Genomic DNA, 22,315 nt, shown 5'->3' on the forward strand with positions numbered 1-22,315 from the left:
GCTATAGAGCACACTATATAAATGTAAATTCAGGATTGAGGTTACATTGTACTCATACAAATAAAAACCAGGAGTGTTTAAGTAAATAAAGGCACTTGGGTGATGTAGACATATTATTATACATTATAATATATTAGAAATTATATATATATATATATATATATATATAATTTTAATATGTATCAAATGATTTAATTTTTATATAAAGAACTTTATTAAAAAGATCTTCTCAATTTCACTCACCCTAGTAAGCAGGTGAGTTTGTCGGGGTTCTGCCAAGACTGCTCTATAACCAGAGAGCCCTGGGGTAACCAAGTTGCCAATTTTCTCTTGCTTCTCTTGGCATTTTTCTGCCCACCCCACAACTGGTAAGAAGTGATACACCAACATGCTGGAGGTTTGGGACTCCTTTTTCTATGTTTAAATTGCAGAACTGTTTCTACTTGAAGTGACTCTGGGTGGGGGACTTCAATGTCCATCACCAAGAGTGGCTCGGGAGCACCACTACTGACCGAGCTGGCCGAGTCCTGAAGGACATAGCTGCCAGACTGGGCCTGCGGCAGGTGGTGAGCGAACCAACACGAGGGAAAAACTTACTTGACCTCGTCCTCACCAATCTACCTGTCGCAAATGCATCTGTCCATGACAGTATTGGTAGGAGTGACCACCGCACAGACCTCGTGGAGATGAAGTCCCGTCTTCGCACAGAGGACACCATCCAACATGTTGTGTGGCACTACCACTGTGCTAAATGGGATAGATTCAGAACAGATCTAGCAGCTCAAAACTGAGCATCCATGAGGCACTGTGGGTCATCAGCAGCAGCAGAATTGTATTCCAGCACAATCTGTAACTTCATGGCTCGACATATTCCTCACTCTACCATTACCAACAAGCCAGGGGATCAACCCTGGTTCAATGAGGAGTGTAGAAGAGCATGCCAGGCGCAGCACCAGGCATACCTAAAAATGAGGTGCCAACCTGGTGAAGCCAGAACTCAGGATTACATGCATGCTAAACAGCGGAAGCAACATGCTATAGACAGAGCTAAGCAATTCCACAACCAACGGATCAGATCAAAGCTCTGCAGTCTTGCCACATCCAGTCGTGAATGGTGGTGGACAATCAAACGACTAACGCGAGGAGGAGGCTCTGCAAACATCCCCATCCTCAATGATGGCGGAGTCCAGCACCTGAGTGCAAAAGACAAGGCTGAAGCGTTTGCAACCATCTTCAGCCAGAAGTGCCGAGTAGATGATCCATCTCGGCCTCCTCCCGATATCCCCACCATCACAGAAGCCAGTCTTCAGCCAATTCGATTCACCCCACGTGATATCAAGAAACGGCTGAATGCACTGGATACAGCAAAGGCTATGGGCCCCGACAACATCCCGGCTGCAGTGCTGAAGTCTTGTGCTCCAGAACTAGCTGTGCCTCTAGCCAAGCTGTTCCAGTACAGCTACAACACTGGCATCTACCCGACAATGTGGAAAATTGCCCAGGTATATCCCGTCCACAAAAAGCAGGACAAATCCAATCCGGCCAATTACCGCCCCATCAGTCTACTCTCAATCATCAGCAAAGTGATGGAAGGTGTCATCGACATGCTATGAAGCGGCACTTACTCACCAATAACCTGCTCACTGATGCTCAGTTTGGGTTCCGCCAGGACCACTGGGCTCCAGACCTCATTACAGCCTTGATCCAAACGTGGACAAAAGAGCTGAATTCCAGAAGTGAGGTGAGAGTGACTGCCCTTGGCAGCATTTGACCGAGTGTGGCACCAAGGAGCCCTAGTAAAATTGAAGTCAATGGGAATCGGGGAAAACTCTCCAGTGGCTGGAGTCATACCGAGCACAAAGGAAGATGGTAGTGGTTGTTGGAGGCCAATCATCTCAGCCCCAGGACATTGCTGCAGGAGTTCCTCAGGGCAGTGTCCTAGGCCCAACCATCTTCAGCTGCTTCATCAATGACCTTCCCTCCGTCATTAGGTCAGAAATGGGGATGTTCACTGATGATTGCACAGTGTTCAGTTCCATTCAGAACCCCTCAAATAATGAAGCAGTCCGAGCCTGCATGCAGCAAGACCTGGACAACATCCAGGCTTGGGCTGTTAAGTGGCAAGTAACATTCGCGCCAGATAAGTGCCAGGCAATGACCATCTCCAAAAAGAGAGAGTCTAACCACCTCCCCTTGACATTCAACGGCATTACCATCCCGAATCTCCCACCATCAACATCCTGGGGGTCACCATTGACCAGAAACTTAACTGGACCAGCCATATAAATACTGTGGCTACAAGAGCAGGTCAGAGGCTGGGTATTCTGTGGCGAGTGACTCACCTCCTGACTCCCCAAAGCCTTTCCATCATCTACAAGGCACAAGTCTGGAGTGTGATGGAATACTCTCCACTTGCTTGGATGAGTGCAGCTCCAACAACACTCAAGAAGCTCGACACCATCCAAGATAAAGCAGCCCACTTGATTGGCACCCCATCCACCACCCTAAACATTCACTCCCTTCACCACCGGCGCACTGTGGCTGCAGTCTGTACCATCCACAGGATGCACTGCAGCAACTCGCCAAGGCTTGTTCGACAGCACCTCCCAAATCTGCGACCTCTACCACCTAGAAGGACAAGAGCAGCAGGCACGTGGGAACATCACCACCTGCACGTTCCCCTCCAAGTCACACGCCATCCCGACTTGGAAATATATCCCGTTCCTTCATTGTCGCTGGGTCAAAATCCTGGAACTCCCTTCCTAACAGCATTGTGGGAGAACCGTCACCACATGGACTGCAGCGGTTCAAGAAGGCGGCTCACCACCACCTTCTCGAGGGCAATTAGGGATGGGCAATGAATGCCGGCCTCGCCAGCGACGCCCACATCCCATGAACGAATTTTAAAAATAATATATTTCAGCTCTTGAATTTGTCCTGTTCAAGTTGCAGGAATTATTCAGAACAATAGGGATATATCTGAGCAAAGCTAATCTTGTGCACAGACAGTAGTTGAATATTAAAAATTGTGATTCAAATTTTTTGCCCATGGATCTTCGCAATGCTAGGCGTGAAAGAGAGACCGGGCTAGCAATGGAAAAAAGTAGCCTCGACTGTAGCCTCTAAGGGCAAGTTGATAGCTCAGCCCACCTGCAGGCAAAAAAGTGGTGGCCTGTGGCATCGATGTCATTGGCAGTGGCAATGGCAGTGGCAGAGGAAAATCACCTCTTGAGGTGAGTAGTGTTGCTGAAATGTAGTCTGAGGTGGGATGTCTGCAGATCAATGCGTTTCATATGTAAGCCATTGTGTAATTTTTTTAAAGTTAAGCTAACAGACACTTGCCACTATTTTGTGACTTCAGACTATACAAAGTGGAATGCGTCATGTTCACATCTGGTACAAAACTCCTTCAGACTGTAACAGTACAGAGTAAGGGTGAAACCTGCAGATGGGAATATGCTGTAATGGTGTTACTAGAAAAATGCCTGATCCCTTGACTTCCCTTGAAATCACTTGGATAATTTATTTGTGAATTCAATATACCAAGCTACACACTATAGAAATACTTTTTGTTCCAGCAGTAATTGACACTTAAATGTAAAACACGTTGCTGCTAATCTATCTTTACACTTGAATACATATGGGTAGCCTGGTGATCTGGTTGAGATGGCTTAAGTAGCAAAAATAAAGCTCTAGTGATTCCACTGGTCATCTGAAACCTGCTATTAGATTACTTCCTTGAAATCAGTCTGAGACACCTTTTCTATATTTTTAAAAACTTGTGCAATATGTTCTCAGCACCATATGTGTATGAATAAACCATATGCAGTAAATCAACAGTACAGTTACACAGCAAGGAAAATGTTGCATTGAACATTTAAAAAAGAAAGTAATCTCCATTTGCTAATTGTATCTCCATTAAATATTTTTTGCATTTTACGAACTTGACAGCACTGTTATATCTCTAATCATTGCAGTCCATGCAACAACCTAATTTTCAAATTGATGTTTACATCTAACTTCCATCACGTTTAACTTATGGAAGTAATGGATGTAAACTATAAGTAGAATATATAGTCTGCTTCACTTGTGAGTTAACAGATCTAATCATATCCTACATTTCCATATGTATTCTGTCTTTCACATACTTTGAAAGATTTGCTGATTAATAATTTACAAATTAAAATGTTTTAAAAATTGTAAATGACTGGTTGAATTAGGGTTTCACATTTTGACCCTGTTGATTCTATTGTAATTGTTTTCATTGCCTTAATTATTAGAGACTGGCTAGAGGAACCTTGTCCTGCCATGGCGGAAGGAGGATTTGACCCTTGTGAATGCATCTGTTCTCACGAGCATGCTATGAGAAGGCTGATAAACTTGGTAAGAAATTGCATCCTATAATGAACCTTTATGTAAACATGCTTCCATAATTTAAAGGGGACGGCAGGAAGACTTAAAATTGAAGTTAAATATGATTTTTCTCCGGCTTTAAAAAAGGAAAAAATGCATTTATATAATATCTTATCACATCCTAAGGATGTCCCAAGTGATTTGTATCCAATTAATTACTTTTGAAGTGTAATCACTGTTGTGTGGGTAAATGTGTCAGCCAATTTACACACAGAAAGGTCCCATAAACAGTTAATGAAACAAATGACCAACTTTTCTTTTGGTAGTATTGGTCGAGAGATGAATGTTGGCCAAGATTTGGGAGAATTGCTTGCTCTTCTTCAGATAGTACCTTGAATCATAGAGTCATAGAATGGTTACAGCATGGAAGGAGGCCATTCGGCCCGTCGTTCGTGCCAGCTTGCTGCAAGAGCAATCTAGCTATTCCCACTCTCCTGCCTTTCACCGTAGCCTTGCAAATTTTTTCCCTTGAAATACTTATCCAGTTCCCTTTTGAAAGCCACGATTGAATCTGCCTCCACCTCCTCCTTAACCACTTTCTCAACCTGCCCTGCCACCTTCAAAGATTTGTGCACAAATACCCCCAGATCTCTCTGTTCCTGCACCACTTTTAGAATTGTGCCCTTTAATTTATATTGCCTTTCCTCGTTCTTCCTACCAAAATGTATCACACTGCACTTTTCTGCGATAAATTTCACCTGCCATTTGTCTGCCCATTCCACCAGCCTGTCTATGTCCTCTTGAAGTCTATCACTATCCTCCTCACTGTTCACTACACTTCCAAGTTTTGTGTCATCTGCACATTTTGAAATTGTGCCCTGTACACCCAAGTCCAAGTCATTAATATATATCAAGAAAAGCACTGGTCCTATTACCGACCCATTGGGGAACACCACTGTACACCTACCTCCAGTCCGAAAAACAACCGCTCACCACTACTCTGTTTCCTGTCACTTAGCCAATTTCATACCTGTGCTGCCACTGCCCTTTTTATTCCATGGGCTTCAACTTTGACAAGCCTATTATGCGGCTTTAATTTACTACTTCAGTCCATAAGTCTTGAAGTTTTAGTGAGTGTTTTAGTCATTTATTTTCAACTGCCAGAAACACACGAACTGTTTAATTCTACAATTTTAAAACCTAGGAACATGAGATTTTTTTCATTTGTTGCAAAAAAAATCTACATGAACATATTTGTGCTATTTTGTCTTTATTTGTAGAAAAAACATCTGTGGAAATATTATGTTACTAAATATTGGGCATTGTCTTCTATGTAGCCTTTGAGTAGAAAGAGATGGAAGAAGCCAAGCAAAGGGAGTTAATAATAAAATGAGCAGACCTGTGTGATGATAGAATTTAACTAACAGGATATATATAGCATAAGCAAATGAGGAACTGAAACTTTTAAATTAATATTTACTTATGACTTTTACCCTCAGCTTGGAGTAGAACATTTATAACAACATAAGAAATAGGAGCAGGAGTAGGCCATACAGCCTCGTGAGCCTGCTCCGCCATTCAATCAGATCATGGCTGATCTTAGACCTCAACTCCACTTTCCTGCCCGATCCCCATATCCCTTGATTCCCCTAGAATCCAGAAATTTATCTATCTCAGCCTTGAATATACTCAATGACTGAGCATCCACAGCCCTCTGGGGTAGAGAATTCCAAAGATTCACAACCCTCTGAAGAAATTCCTCCTCACCTCAGTCTTAAATGGCCGACCCCTTATCCTGCGTCTATGCCCCCTAGTTCCAGACACTCCAGCCATGGGAAACAACCTCTCAGCATCTACCCCGTCAAGACCCCTCATAATCTTATATGTTTCAATGAGATCACTTCTCATTCTTCTAAACTCCAGAGAGTATTAGGCCCATTCTACTCAACCTCGCCTCATAGGACAACCCTCTCATCCCAGGAATTAACCTAGTGAACCTTCGCTGCACTGCCTCCAAGGCAAGTATATCCTTTCTTAGATAAGGAAAACAAAACTGTACACAGTGCTGCAGGTGAGGTCTCGCCAAAGCCCTGTACAATTGTGGTAAGACTTCCTTACTTTTGTGCTCCAACCCCCTTGCAATAACGCCAACATTCCATTTGCTTCCCTAATTGCTTGCATGCTAACTTTTTGTGTTTCTTGTACAAGGACACCCAAGTCTCTCTGAGCACCAGCATTTAATAGTTTCTCACCATTTAAAAAATATTCTGTTTTTCTATTCTTCCCACCAAAGTGGATAACCTCACATTTCCCCACATTAGACTCCATCTGCCACCTTCTTGCTCACTCACTCAACCTGTCTTTGTTCTTTTGCAGACTCTTTGTGTTCTCCTCACAACTTACTTTCCCACCTAGCTTTGTATCGCCAGCAAACTTGGATACATTACACTTGGTCTGAGTCATTAATATAGATTGTAAATAGCTGAGGCCCAAGCACCGATCCTTGCGGCACCCCACTGGTTACAGCCTGCCAACCTGAAAATGACCCATTTATTCTTACTCTCTTTTCTGTCTGTTAACCAATCCTCTATCCATGCTAATATGTTACCCCCATCCCCATGAGCCCTTATCTTGTGTAACAACTTTTTATGTGCACCTTATCGAATGCCTTTTGAAAATCCAAATATACGACCAAATATATGTCATCCAGTTCCTGATTTATGTCCTTAGAAATCTGCAGCAAAGGCTGGGGAATTACTCCTGATTCAGAGTAAAATTAACGAACTATCAATAGTTCTCAGAACTGTTGGGGCAGTGAAGGAAGAGATCAACAGCAGGCCAGTAAAAATGCCTGAGCAATTGTTCTGATTTAACACCATGAATAATGTGATGGAACTTGTCCAACAGCTTATCTCTCTGTGTTAGTGTTCTGCGTAATTTCTGGGACGTTTCATCTGTGCTTGAACGCTGGCGTTGCTGCTGGGTTAAAATAAATGAGGCCCACGTTAGGCTAAAGTAACTAAAACATGGGCCGTGAAATTCTGCGGGGTTCTACTGGTCTCCTGCCGTAACTCTGGCGGAACCCCTGGAGAAACAACAGCAATGGGATGAATACAGCCGTTCACACTGCTTCCCTGGGAGTTCCACTGATCTCCTGTCAGAGTTACGGCGAGAGATCGATAGAACCCTTGTGGAATTTCAGGGCAGTGACGAGAATAAAAACATCTGAGAAAATTTCCTGTTTAAGCATTTAATCGAGGAAAATTTGTTTGTGTGATAAGTTTTCCAACATAAAGAAAGAAAAGAAAGACTTGTATTTATATAGTGCCGTTCATGACCTGAGGACGTTCCAAAGCTCTTTACTGCCAATTAAATACTTTTGAAATGTAGTCACTGTTGTAATTTAGGAAACACGGCAGCCAATTTGCACATAGCAAGGTCCTACAAACAACAATATGATAATAACCAGATAATCTGTTTGTGATGTTTGTTGACTTGCTTAACCTGTGCATTGGAAGTTGGTGTGAAGGTACTGTTTGGTTTCAGTTTTTTTGCAACAAAGAACAAGTTTATTCTACAGGAGTCTTCTGTTTGAGTTAACTACCAGTACATTACCTGATTTGCGGTGAGATGAGGATAACAATCTGAGAGAGATTACCACAAACTGGAGAACTTGTCCACGAAAGGAAAAATTTCAGTGCTGCCATCTTCAGCCCAGCAACTTTCTTAATTCGTGTCTAATGCACCTTCTAGTTGGGAAAGGCTCAAAAGCTAACAGGTTTCATCTACACGTGAAACTGGATCCTCCCAGCTTCCACTCTTGCACTCCAGACCGATGCTGGAACTGCATCCACATCTGTGTTGATTCCGGAAGTGGCCATAATTAACTCGGAAAGACAATTGTTATTGAAGATTTATCTTCTATGTTTTTCACAGATTTAATTCTTGTGGTTACATTTCCTGGCAATCAGTACTCTCTTATCCTCTCTGTTAGCATAAATCTGACTGGCTGCTAACTAAGCTTGCTGATATTTTTTAATAGATTTATAGACGGGTAATCAACCAGCTTAATATACTTCAGAGTTTGTTTTACTGAGTTGATCTTTATATGTAATTTATACTACACGCCGATGCAAATTGGAGTACTGCATTCAGATTTGGGCTCCACACATTAGGAAGGACGTTGAGGCAGATTCTCTAGGATGCTGCCTGGTATGAGGAATACAAATATGAAGAAAGACTTTGAAAAATTGGAGCTGTTTTTTTTAGAACTGAAGTTATTAAAGGGTGATTTGATAGCGGTTTTTGAAATTATGAGGGGATGGGACAGAGTAGATGGAAACAAGCTGTTTCCAGTGATTGAGGGGTCTAGAACAAGGGGGTATAGATACAAGATTAAATGAAATAGATTTAGCACAGGCAGCAGGAGAAACTTTTTTTAAACTTTAATCAAGCAAATGATTAAACAGAGAGCACGTCAGCACTTATGAATAGGTTAGATAGTTGCTTGAAGGAAAGGGGAATAAACAGATATGGGAACAGGGTGGTCACTTGAGGTTAGAACTTATGCTTGTGCGGATGATAGATGCCAACACGGACTGGTTGGGCTGACTGGTCCGTTTCCATGTTGTAATTCCTTGAGGGGCACGTAGACTGTTGTGGAGTGGGTAGGTGATTGGCAGATGCAGTTCAGTGGAGAAAATGTGACATCGTACACTTTGGAGAAAAAGAACAGAAGTAAACCCTAAATAGTAGAACACTTAAGAGTTAAGAATGTTAGATACAGAACTTGGCCTAGAAATATAATGTAGATCCTGTTTTGAAGGCAAATCCTTTTTTGGCTGAGAGCCCAACATTTATGGTAGGGAAATTACTCTTGCACCCATTCTGGTTTTACTAGATCCACCAAATGCATGGGTTGCTGAATACAGAGTGCTGGAAAAACCAGAAGCTGTCTGATTTCCCCCCTCCCCCTGATTAGAAGGCCCTTTTAGAAGAGAGCTCTCATTCTGAAAGAGTGACAGGGAATTGGAACTTTGAAGGGAACTTCATTTGCCTTTGGTATGTTTCAGAAAGTCTAATAATGAGGTGTTCACTTCATTCCTTCTCTTTCCCCCCCCCCGCCCCACTTCCCCCCTGCCTCCTTCTGTTCCTACCAAAATAATGGTAGACAGTAGACTGAAATAGTGTATTCATAGAATATGGCATAGTAACTGGGTGCACACTGACCTTGTATGGATTGTCTGGCCCTTGTGTAGGCTTAATTATAAAAATATATTACATTGTTGTTGCCACTGTTTTTCCTCGTTCTTGGCTGTCTGTATTGATCTTTAATAGAATTTTTTCCTCTCGTTGAAGAAAGTGGGGGGCCTTGTAGGTCATGTTCAGTGCTGTGCTTGATACAGGGCAGTACGTCCCAGTCACACTACACTTTTTGACAATAGAGACCAGAACATATCTGGCATGAGAGTCGGTTTATAACTCTTCACCATCACGCTATGTTTTATACCAAAAATAAGACCAAAATGATGCTGATAAATTCAAGGCAATTTTTTTTTTATTAACTTGATTGTCCAAAAACAAGTGAATGTAAAATTAAATACCCTATTATAAATCCAACCATAATACTGAAGCTTTCTGTTGGTCTAGAATATGTAAGGAATACTGTACTTACAGGTTGAACAAAAATGTAAGAACTGCCTCTTTTAAGAAGAAAACTAAATGGGAGAGGGCGAATAAAGTTATCAAATTCCTATTGATTTTTGAGTTTTCATGCCTTCAGAATTCAACGTATTTATACATGCTAGCACATTTATCAGGTGAATGTTAAAGATCAATATAATTAGCAGAGCTTCTCTTTGTGTGAACATCCTCAATAGTTCTGATTTTATTTTTAAAAAGAACCTTTTTTTTAAAAAGGCCTACAATTCCCCACCTGTGTTGCATTGTAAAAATGCTGTATGACCATTGTGAGATTGTCAAAGGCAGTAGGGTGTGGGATAGCTAGAGAACTTGTGCGATTGAGAATTAAAAAGGTTTTTGTACAGAAGAAGGCAATTTGACCCATCATGTCTGTGCTAGTGCTAGCTCAGGCAGCTACTCTAATTCTATTTCCCTGCTTTCCCCCCTGCACCATTTTTTTAATATATCAAATTCCCACTTTAAATGTGATTTACTCTGCCTCAATAGCTACTTGAAGTAAATTATATCATAACAATTATTTGAGTGTGAAATTCCCTTCTAACCTCTCCCTATATGCTTCTATTCTCATCTTGAGTTTATGCCCTCTTGTTACTGACTTACCAACCAGTGGAAATAATCATTCAATATTTACCTTCTCAAACTCTGATCTGCCCGTCATCATTTCTCCTTTAGTGAGTACAATGCTTAATTTTTGAGTATCTATATCCTCTCATTCCTAGTATGAAAATGTTGCACCTTTTCATGGTTCCAATATTCTTTCTAAATATGGTATCCAAAATTGTATATAGATACATCAACGCCTTGGGCCAGAATTTAGTATAGCCGGCGAACCGTTCTTTAAACTTGCTAGTACCCATATACTTTCCATGAGCTTTCAGACGGCAAGTTGCTGTAAGTTAGAGATCCAAAAGGTGCGATGCCCTCTACAGGGTATCTGGGACCTGTGTGAACAGGGCAAGCAACTGTGTGTCTCCTTAACCAATTAGGTTAAAGAATCGTTAATGAACAATGCGGAGTCTGAGCCAAGAAATGTAAGTTAGAATAATGAATTCAATGTTCAATCAGGTGCAGAAAGTGAAATAAAGAGCGGGAAAGAAAGATTGGATTAAGAGAGAGAGAAAAAGGAGACAAAGAAAAAAAATTTTTTTAAATTTCCAACGACAATTAAAAGCTGAAGGAATGAGACTCCTCACTTGTAAAAGTTAATTTTCAGTGCCAGAGATGTTGTTTGGCAGTAATTAAGACTTACCATGCCGCTAAAAAGGGTACTTAGACTGAAATGGACAAGCCCTAACTTTCTGTGGAGAGTTTAGTTTGTATCTCTCATCCAAGATCAGGAACTTCACTGTTCAATGTATTTGAATGGTGTGTCAGATAGTGAGATGCTGTTTTTGGGAAACTGATAGGGCAGCAGCACATCTCGCTCAGCAACTTCCAGATTTTCATGTTTAACTGCACATCTCATCCTTGCCTGAAGTCGCTGTCAGATTTGCGCATAAATAACGGTGAACGCCGTTAGTCTCATCGTTGTTTTAACAGTAAATTCTAGCCCCTTGTTTTTAATTCAGTGCCTCTATACATAAAACCTAGAATCTCAATTTCCCCTTTTATGGCTTTTACAATTTGCAATCTTTTATCAATCTATCTATCTGCAGCCATGGATATCTCTATTCCTCAATTCTATTGGGAATTATACTGCTTTTATGGTGTATTTCTATTCTTTGTTTTTCCCAAAATGTATCCCTCCACATTTATCTATGCTGGACCTCATTTGCCACATCTGCCCATTTTTCTAACTTGTCAATATCCTGAACTTTCCTACATTCTTCCCCACTAATTTTCAGTTATTTTCTAGTAACCAAAGTCTCTGGCTGTCGTACATTTCAATGTGTGGATAGTGCTGATGCTACATCCATCCATCTCCCCACGCAATGAAAAGGAACGTAGTAACCACAATAGAAGCAGTATTGGCCGTGTTTGTGGATGCAGACTAGGTTGTCCACTTTTCAACACAACAAAGAATATGTTAATTGAACCTTTGACAATACATTGCACTCAATTACCTTATTTTTCTGTTTTCTTTGCCCCCACCCTGATTACAAAAAACTGGTGACCTGTCAGCATGAGCTGACTGAACTGGCAAGAAAGTTGTTGGTGGTGCATAATAACGGGTATATGTTGTCACAAACATGAGAGAACAATGGCCACATGATGGTGGAACATTTTACAGGAATGCTTTCACAATATAAATGGGAATTTACCCTTCCTATGCCATGTAGTTAAGAATGGAGTGCTTTTACGATCCAAAATAATTATTTGGATGAGTGTGTCCAGATTATCGATGGCTGACCAAGCTGTTCAACATAATCTTAAAATACAAGTACCAAAGAGCTAGATAGTAGAGATAAAGGACAGGTTACACAAAATGTGAGATGATGTGACTTAAAAGACCAGAATGTGTTTGGACCTTTATGTTCAGATAGAATCATAGAAAATTACAGGATAAAAGAATGCTGTTTAGTCCATCATGTCTGTGCTGGCTCTTGGCTAAAGCTAATCCCACTGCCCCGTTCTCTCCCATAACCTTGTACCTTCTGCTTCAAATGTTTGTCCAATTTTCCCTAAAAGATGTAATAGTCTGTGCCTCAAGACTCCCTGTGGCAAAGCATTTCACACTCCAACAACTCCAAAGGAATTTCTCTTAGCCTCATTTCTCACTCCCTTAGTGATGTAGTTAAATTGAGGACACCTCATTACTGACTCCCCAACCAAAGGAAATAGAGTAAATAGGGAAAGACGATCAAAACTCTTTAATAATTTTAAATGCCTCTATTAAATCACATCCATCTTCTCTCCTCCTGTGGAAATTGTTCTAGTACAAGAACTAGACGTACAAGATTCTGAGGGGACTCGATAGGGTAGATGCTGAGAGGATGTTACCCCTCATGGGGGAATCTAAAACTAGGGGGCATAGTCTCAGAATAAGGGGTCACCCGTTTAAGACTGAAATGAGGAGGAATTTCTTTCCCAGAGGGTCGTGATTCTTGGAATTCTTTACCCCAAAAAGCTGTGGAGGCTGAGTCATTGAATACATTCAAGGCTGAGTGAGACAAATTTTTGATCAGCAAGGGAATCAAGGGATATGGGGGAAAAGGCAGGAAAGTGGAGTTGAGGTAAAAATCAGATCAGCCATGATCTCATTGAATGGCGGAGCAGGCTCGAGGGACCGAATGGCCTACTCCTGCTCCTATCTCTTATGGTCTTATGTGGAAATTGTTCTAGTACCTTAAGTCTTTCCTTATAGCTATAATTTCCTATCCCTGGCATCATCTTGGTGAAACTGTGCTGAATGCTGTCTCTGGTTTCAATGTCCTTTCTACAATGGGGTGTCCAAAATTGCACACGACACACAATAACAACTTGCATTTATACAGTGACTTTAACGTCGTAAAATGTCCCAAGGTGCGTCACAGGAGCGATTTTCAAACAAAATTTGATACCAAGCCACGAGATGTTAGGACAGGTGACTAAAAGCTTGGTCAAAGAGAGAGTCTTCAAAGAGCATCTTAAAGGAGGAGAGAGGTGTAGAGAGTCGGAGAGGTTTAGGGAGGGAATTTCAGAGCTTAGGGCCTAGGCAGCTGAAGGCACGGCTGCCAGTGGTGGAGCGATTTAAAATCGGGGATGCGCAAGAGGCAAGAATTGGTGGAGCGCAGAGATCTCGGGTGGTTGTAGGGCTGGAGGAGATTACAGAGATAGGGAGGGGTGAGGCCATGGAGAGATTTGAAAACGAGGATGAGAATTTTATAATTGTGGCGTTCCCGGACAGGAAGCCAGTGTCGGTAAGCGAGCACAGGGGTGATAGGTGAACGGCACTTGGTGAGAGTTAGGATATGGGCAGCAGAATTTTGGATGAGTTCAAGTTTATGGAGGGTGTAAGGTGGGAAGCCAGCCAGGAGAGCATTGGAATAGTCAAGTCTAGAGGTAACAAGGGCACGGATGAGGGTTTAAGCAGCAGATGAGCTGAGGCAGGAGTGGAACTAACCATGGCCTAATCAATGTTCTGTACAAATTTATCGTTACTCCTTTACTCTTGCACTATGTTCCCCACATTTATAAAACCCAGCTTTATCCACTTGCACTTTCATCGTGTATTTAAACCCCCTAAGTGTCACACTATCTACATCCTTCATTGTCTTTCCCTTGTGTGTACGCTCCCATTACTTGTTTTTCCTCTCATAGCAACATAGGAACAGGAGTAGCCCTTGTGAGACACCTTACCAAATGCATTCTATAAATTCTTATAAATTACATTCCCTATATCCAATTGATCAGTTATTCAACAAAAAACTATTAAATTTGTGTTAAGAATTTGGGTCTACCCTAGATACCTTTCAGGTTCAGTGGTGTCAGTCACTCTCTAGTGGTTTGAGCATCTTACTTTTATGAGAGTTAACTTCATCAATGACCTTCCCTCCATCATAAGGTCAGAAATGGGGATGTTCGCTGATGACTGCACAGTGTTCAGTTCCATTCGCAACCGTTCAGATAATGAAGCAGTCCGAGCCTGCATGCAGCAAGACCTGGACAACATCCAGGCTTGGGCTGATAAGTGGCAAGTAACATTCGCGCCAGATAAGTGCCAGGCAATGACCATCTCCAACAAGAGAGAGTCTAACCACCTCCCCTTGACATTCAACGGCATTACCATCGCCGAATCCCCCACCATCAACATCCTGGGGGTCACCATTGACCAGAAACTTAACTGGACCAGCCATATAAATACTGTGGCTACGAGAGCAGGTCAGAGGCTGGGTATTCTGCGGCGAGTGACTCACCTCCTGACTCCCCAAAGCCTTTCCACTATCTACAAGGCACAAGTCAGGAGTGTGATGGAATACTCTCCACTTGCCTGGATGAGTGCAGCTCCAACAACGCTCAAGAAGCTCGACACCATCCAAGATAAAGCAGCCCGCTTGATTGGCACCCCATCCACCACCCTAAACATTCACTCCCTTCACCACCGGCGCACTGTGGCTGCAGTCTGTACCATCCACAGGATGCGCTCCAGCAACTCGCCAAGGCTTCTTCGACAGCACCTCCCAAACCCATGACCTCTACCACCTAGAAGGACAAGGGCAGCAGGCGCATGGGTACAACACCACCTGCATGTTCCCCTCCAAGTCACACACCATCCCGACTTGGAAATATATCGCCGTTCCTTCATTGTCGCTGGGTCAAAATCCTGGAACTCCCTTCCTAACAGCACTGTGGGAGAACCATCACCACACGGACTGCAGCGGTTCAAGAAGGCGGCTCACCACCACCTTCTCGAGGGCAATTAGGGATGGGCAATAAATGCCGGCCTTGCCAGCGACGCCCACATCCCGTGAACGAATAAAAAAAAAAACTTGTACTGCCCTATATCTACCTGCACAAAAGCATAACCTGGGGATGTAACAATAACTGATCGGATAAAGTGAGACCCTGGGAGTAGGCATTACTTGGAGCGCCTGAGGTAAGGAGAGTGGACCTGGTTGGAGTTCGGGGCGGAGCGTCGGAGAGAATGAAGAGCGAGGTAAGAAAATCAAAAGTGATGTCAACACGAGAAGGAGCTGATTGGTTGGTAGCTGGTGAGTGCTTCTTTTTCTGGTGAGTGTTTTTCTTAAGTCTTTAGTTTATTTTCAGTTAAGTTTAGTTAATAAGCTAATAAATCGAGGCATGGCAGGGCAGCTCAGTCCCGTGCAATGCACATCCTGTGCCATGTAGGAACTCCAGGATGCTTCCTGTGTCCTGGACAACCACAGGTGCAGGAAGCGTCGTCAGCTGGAGGAGCTCGAGCTCTGGATTTCGGACCTTGAGCAGCAGCTGGTGTCACTGCAGTGCATCCACGAGATTGAGAGCTACGTGGATAGCACATTTCAGGAGGTGGTCACCTCACAGCTTAAGAGAGTGCAGGCAGAGAGGGATTGGGTGACCGCCAGACAGACAAGGAGGACCAGGGAGGTCGTTCAGGAGTCCCTTGAGTGCCTCTTGCTCTCTAACCAGTATTCAGAATACTGGTGCAGGAGAGGGTTCCTCTGTGGAGTGCAGCCAGTGTCAAGACCATAGCACCATGGATGGCTCAGCTGTTCAGGGGAGGAGGAGAAAGGTCAGGAGAGCAATAGTGATAGGGGATTCTATAGTTAGGGGAGCAGACAGGCGTTTCTGCACCTCCAGATGTGATTCCAGGATGGTGTGTGCCTCCCTGGTGCCAGAGTCAAGGATGTCACTGAGCGGCTGCAGAACAATCTGGAGGGGGAGGGTGAACAGCAAGAGGTCGTGGTCCATATTGGTACCAACGACATAGGCAGAAAGAGAGTGAGGTTCTACAAGCAGATTTTAAGGAGTCAGCAAAGAGTTTAACAAGCAGGACCTCAAAGGTAATGATCTCCGGATTACTCCAGTGTCTCGCGCTAGTGAGTATAGAAATAGGAGGATAGAGCAGATGAATGCATGGCTGGAGAGATGGTGCAGCAGGGAGGGCTTTAGATTCCTGGGGCATTGGGACTAGTTCTGGGGGAGGTGGGACCAGTACAGGCCGAACGGAGCTGGGACTAATGTCCTCGTGGGGAGGTATGCTAGTGCTGTGGGGTTTAAACTAATTTGACAGGGGGATGGACACCAGGATGTAGCATTGGAAAGGAGAAACAAGGAGCACAAAGGATCGGGAAAGAAAGATAGCACTGGAGCAAGAAATAGTACGGTATTAGGTGGGATCAGACTAAGCGAGAGTACAAGAAAGTCTGAGTGGTTTACAGTGCATGTGTGTAAACGCACAAAGCGTAGTAAACAAGATTGGTGAGCTGCAGGTGCAAATAGTCACATGGGAATACGATGTCGGGGCGATAACGGAGACCTGGCTCAAAAAAGGGCAGGATTGTGTACTAAATATTCCTGGATATAAGGTGTTCAGGAAAGATAAGGAAGGAAAGAAAGGAGGGGGGTGGTAGTATTGATTAAGGAGAATATTGCAGTGCTGGAGAGAGAGGATGTCCTGGAGGGGTCAAGGACAGAATCTATTTGGTTAGAGTTAAGAAACAATAGAGGTGCCACTGGGTGTATTCTATAGGCCGCCAACTAGTGAGAAGGATATAGAGGAGTAAATTTGCAGGGAAATTACAGAGAGATGCAAAAGCTATAAGAGTAGTGATAACTGGGGACTTCAGCTATCCTAATGTAGACTGGGATAGTAATATAAGGGGCAAAGAGGGGTTGAATTTTTGAAATGTGTTCAGGATAATTTTCTTGACCAGTAAGTTTCCGGCCCAACGAGGAAGGACGCATTGCTGGACTTGGCTCTAGGGAATGAGGCGAACCAAGTGGAGCAAATGTCAGTGGGGGAGCATTTAGGGAGCAAGATCATTGTATCATAAGATTTAGAATAGCTATGGAAAAAAACTTGGACCATTGTAAAGGAAAAATACTCAATTGCAGGTGGGCCAATTTTAGTAGATTGAGAACATATCTGGCAAGGGTAAATTGGAATCAAAGATTGGCAGGCAAAACTGTAATTGAACAGTGGGCAACCTTTAAAGAGATGGTTCGAGTACAGTCTAGGCACATTCCCATGAGGGAGAAAGGTAGGGCAACTAAAGCCAGAGCTCCCTGGATGACAAAAGAGATAGAGTGTAAGATGCAGCAGAAAAAAGGGGCGTGTGACAGATGTCAGGTTGATAACACAAGTGAGAACCAGGCTGAATATAGAAAGTTCAGAAGGGAAGTGAAAAAGGAAATAAGAAGGGCAAAGAGAGAGTGTGAGAATAGACTGGTGGCCAACATAAAAGGGAATCCAAAAGTCTTCTACGGCATGTAAACAGTAAACAGGTAGTAAGAGGAGAGGCAGGGCTGATTCGGGACCATAAAGGAGATCTACTCATGGAAGTAGAGGGCATGGCCGAGGTACTAAATGAGTACTTTGCATCTGTCTTTATGAAGGAAGAAGATGCTGCTTAGTAATGGAAGATATAGCTGAGATACTGGATGGGCTAAAAATTAGGCAGTATTAGAAAGGCTAGCTGAACTTAAAGTAGCTAAGTCACCCGGTCTGGATGGGATGCATCCAAGGTTGCTGAGGGAAGTAAGGGTGGAAATTGCAGAGGTACTGGCCATAATCTTCCAAACATCCTTAGATACGGGGGAGGTGCCAGAGGACTGGAGAATTGCAAATGTTACATTCTTGTTCAAAAAAGTTGTAAGGTTAAACCCAGAAATTATAGGCCGGTCAGTTTAACCTCAGTGGTGGGGAAACTTTTAGAAACGATAATCCGAGACAGAATTAGCAGTCACTTGGACGAGTGTGGATTGATTAGGGAAAGCCAGCACGGATTTGTTAAAGGCAAATCATGTTTAATTAACCTGAAAGAGTTTTTTGTTGAGGTAAAAGAGAGCGTAGGTGAGGGCAATGCAGTTGATGTGGTGTATATGGACTTTCAAAAGGCATTTGATAAAGTGCCGCATGATGGGCCACAATCTTGATGACAAGCCTATGGAATAAAGGGAGCAGTAGCAACATGGATACAGAATTGGCTAAGTGATAGGAAACAGAGAGTAGTGAATGGTTGTTTTTCGGACTGGAGGGAGGTGTACAGCGTTGTTCCCCAGGGGTCGGTGCTGCGACCGCTGCTTTTCTTGATATGTTAATGACTTGGACTTGGGTGTACAGGGCACAATTTCAAAATTTGCAGATGACTCAAAAGTTGGAAGGGCAGTGAACAGTGAGGAGGATAGTGATAGACTTCAAGACGTCATAAACAGGCTGGTGGAATGGGCGGACAAATGGCAGATGAAATTTAACGCAGAGAAGTGCAATGTGATACATTTTGGTAGGAAGAACGAGGAGAGGCAATATAAAGTAAAGGGTACAGTTCTAAAATTGGTACAGGAACAGAGAGATCTGGGGGTATATGTGCACAAATCATTGAAGGTGGCAGGGCTGATTGAGAAAGTGTTTAAAAAAGCATACATGATCCTGGGCTTTATAAATAGAGGCATAAGAGTACAATCATGGTGTTCAAAAGGAAACTGGATAAGTACTTGAAAGGAAATGATCTGTAGGGCTAAGGGGATAGGGTGGGGGAGTGGGATTCGCTGAATTGCTCTTGCATAGAGCTGGCATGGACTCGATGGGCCGAATGGCCTCCTTCCGTACTGTAACCTTTGTACGATTCTATGGTAAACATCCCCATGTGATTTAGACTGGATGTTCATGTCTCTTGCATGTGTATTTTTTCAATCTCTCTGTGGCAGATTGAGTTATCACTTGTTGAGGCGAGGCTTGACCAGAATCATCAGGCTAATTTATTTCACCGTAAGGTGTGAACATACAGAACGATAGTTGTGATCAGGTTCACTTATTTCGATCAGTAAAACTTATCACGTAATATAAAAATAATATGAAGCCCTACCATACCCAATTTCAGTGGGTGATCTTACTTAAATAACTCCTCTGCATTCTGTCCAACAGCCCAGGACTGAACGTCCTATCCCTGCAAACTCCTGTTTTTTTTAATCCTACTTGCAGCACGTTTTTGCCTGACTGCCCAAATGTGGCATTGTTCACCTCTTTCTTGTCCCCACAAGGCTTGGTTCCTGACCTCTACCCCAGACTGGGGTTCACCAGAAGAGCTGCTAATCAAGCCTACTTTCATGCCTCTCCTTTTAAAACAGGCTTCAAGTAAGGCTTAACAGGAAGGGACATTCCATTCCCACCCCTATGGTGTTGGGAGCACTGGGATGGGATATTGGCTCCAGTACTGTTCCTGATCGTTAAGGGTAACAATGTTGATATCTGGTTTTAATACACATTTTGCAAATACCTGGAGCCTATGGCCTCTTTAAATCAGTGCAAATCTACTTTGTTTTTAAAACCCAACACTTAAAAATATTTTTTTTGCCAAATCTTTTCTGTGGAAAAATGGTCAAAAAATCCTCAAGCGTGACAATTTGTCAATCATGACTTGCATTTAACAAATCTGCGCTGGCTGTCCTTGATTAACCCATGCATTTCTAAATGCTCACTAATTTTACCTCAAATTATGGATTATAACTGACGTTAGACTAATTGATGAAGTACATGGGTAAAGAAGTCACAAACATTATACTTTGGGTAATGCAATATTTTGTCCAAAATGGGCTGTTGTCACCTTATAATGTACCTTGTATGTGTGTTTGCAACCTTGGCATCCTATTTGACCCGGAGGTGAGCTTCCGACCCCATGTCCTCTCCGTCACCAAGACCGCCTACTTCTACCTCCGTATCATCGCCTGTCTCCGCCCTGGCATCAGCTTATTTGCTGCTGAAACCCTCATCCATGCATTTGTTATCTCTAGACTCGACTATTCCAATGCTCTCCTGGCCGGCCTCCCACTTTGCACCTTCCGAGCTCATCCAAATCTGTGCAGCCTGTATCCTATCTCGCACCAAGTCCCGTTCACTCATCACCCTGTGCTCACTGACCTACATTGGCATCCGGTCCAGCAACACCTTGATTTTAAAATTCTCATCCTTGTTTTCAAATCCCTCCATGGCCTCACCCCTTCCTATCTCTGTAACCTCCTCTAGCCCTACAACCCTCCGAGATCTCTATGCTCCTGCAATTCTGGCCTCTTGTGCATCCTTGATTTTAATCGCTCCGCCATTGGCGGCTGTGCCTTCAGCTGCTTAGGCCCTAAGCTCTGGAATTCTCTCCCTAAACCTCTTCATCTCACTCCTCCTTTAAGACGCTCCTTAAAACTTACTCCTTTGACCAAGCTTTTGGATACCTGACCAAATATCTCCTTATGTGGCTCTGTGTCAAATTTTGTTTCATAATGCTCCTCTGAAGCACCCTTGGGATGTTTTACTACATTAAAAGTGCTGTATAAATGCATGTTGTTGTATCTACTCAAGTTGTAATGGCCACCACCTCCACCAGGAGAGCTGTAGAATAAACACGAACCAGTTTAGAATACGTCATACCAAAAACATCGTATTTTGGTAAATATTCTACAATAAGACTTCATAGTGGCCTTGTACTAGAAGTATTATTATTTTTCCTATATAAAAACACAACCTTCTATATTTTAAATTTGTGTTTTTATGTTCATTGATTTCATTAAAAAGGTTTAACTCATTATGTTTATGACTGAAATTACCATTTTCTTGTTTTATAAGTCTAAAGATGTGGGAGTGCTGAGACATGGTATTTATCCAAATGTGTTACAACCTTCCCCATCCACTAATTAAACTACAAGCGTCATTATAGGCTCATTTAGAATCAGTACCATCAAAAAGCCTATTCACCAGTTATTCATCTAATTGCTTTTTGTATGCCATTGGTGACACATAATGATTGGCGTTTTTGCCTACATAACAGTGACTGAATTTAAAAAGTATTCATTGTGTGAAGTGCTATATGATGGTTTGACATAAAGTGGCATTTACAAAGCACCTCGAGAATGGGCAGTGTCAATTTCCTACACTACTGTAAGTGTAGTAGTGCAAGAGAGTGATCAGCATCAGGACCTTTCAGTCATCTGCTCCAAGAAGAGGTTTTTCATAAGTGGTAGGGGTAGATCCTGGCTAACAGAAGAAAACTGTGTAGGTTCCATCTTTTTATCTTGCTGGTAGTAACATTTCACAAGGCATGATGGCTGGTAGGAAACTTGAGTAATCTTGAGGATGTAAGCAAATTGTATTTAGGACTAGACCAGTGGGAAAGTCACTGGGGCAGGAGCCATGCCCCCACCCCACGGAGGAATTTAGAGATGATTTAAATTCAGTGCGTTGGCAGGTGGGGAAGCAACGTAGGTCAGTGAGGACAGGGGTAATGGGACAGGATGTGTGCAGCAGAGCTTTGCACAAGTTGGCATTTATGGAGCGTGTGGGAAGGGAGGCCAGCAAGGAGAGTATTGGAGTAATCGAGTCTGGCGGTGACAAAGGCAAGTGTGAAGAATGAAGGGGCAGAGGTAAGAACAGAGGCAGGCAATATTGCGGAGGTGGAACTAGGTACTTTTGGCGATGAAGAGGATGTGGGGTCTGCAACGGGATGCCAAGATTTCAAATGGTCTGGCTGAGCCTGAGAGCGACAGGGGGTTTGGGGGGGGGGGGGGGGGGGAGGAATCGCTGGCGAGTTTGTGTCGTGTGACAAAGATGATGGTTTTGGTCTTATCAGTGTTGAACTGGAGGAAGTTGCGATTCACCTGAGACTGGTTCTCGAGCGGTATGACAGCACGGAGGATG

At 43.0% G+C, this 22,315-nt stretch overlaps 1 protein-coding gene across 1 annotated transcript in view; it reads left to right on the plus strand.

Annotated features, from left to right (window-relative positions):
- Positions 1-22,315, plus strand: part of smim14 (small integral membrane protein 14) — a 37,064-nt gene that overhangs the window by 4,633 nt on the left and 10,116 nt on the right. The window contains exon 2 of the mRNA XM_067988593.1: positions 4,281-4,383. Within this exon, the coding sequence (XP_067844694.1) occupies positions 4,309-4,383 (75 nt within the window). The 5' untranslated portion in view covers positions 4,281-4,308. The remainder of the gene's footprint in view (positions 1-4,280; positions 4,384-22,315) is intronic.

Source organism: Heptranchias perlo, chromosome 1 (assembly GCF_035084215.1).
Source record: "Heptranchias perlo isolate sHepPer1 chromosome 1, sHepPer1.hap1, whole genome shotgun sequence".
Taxonomy (NCBI): Eukaryota; Metazoa; Chordata; class Chondrichthyes; order Hexanchiformes; family Hexanchidae; genus Heptranchias; species Heptranchias perlo.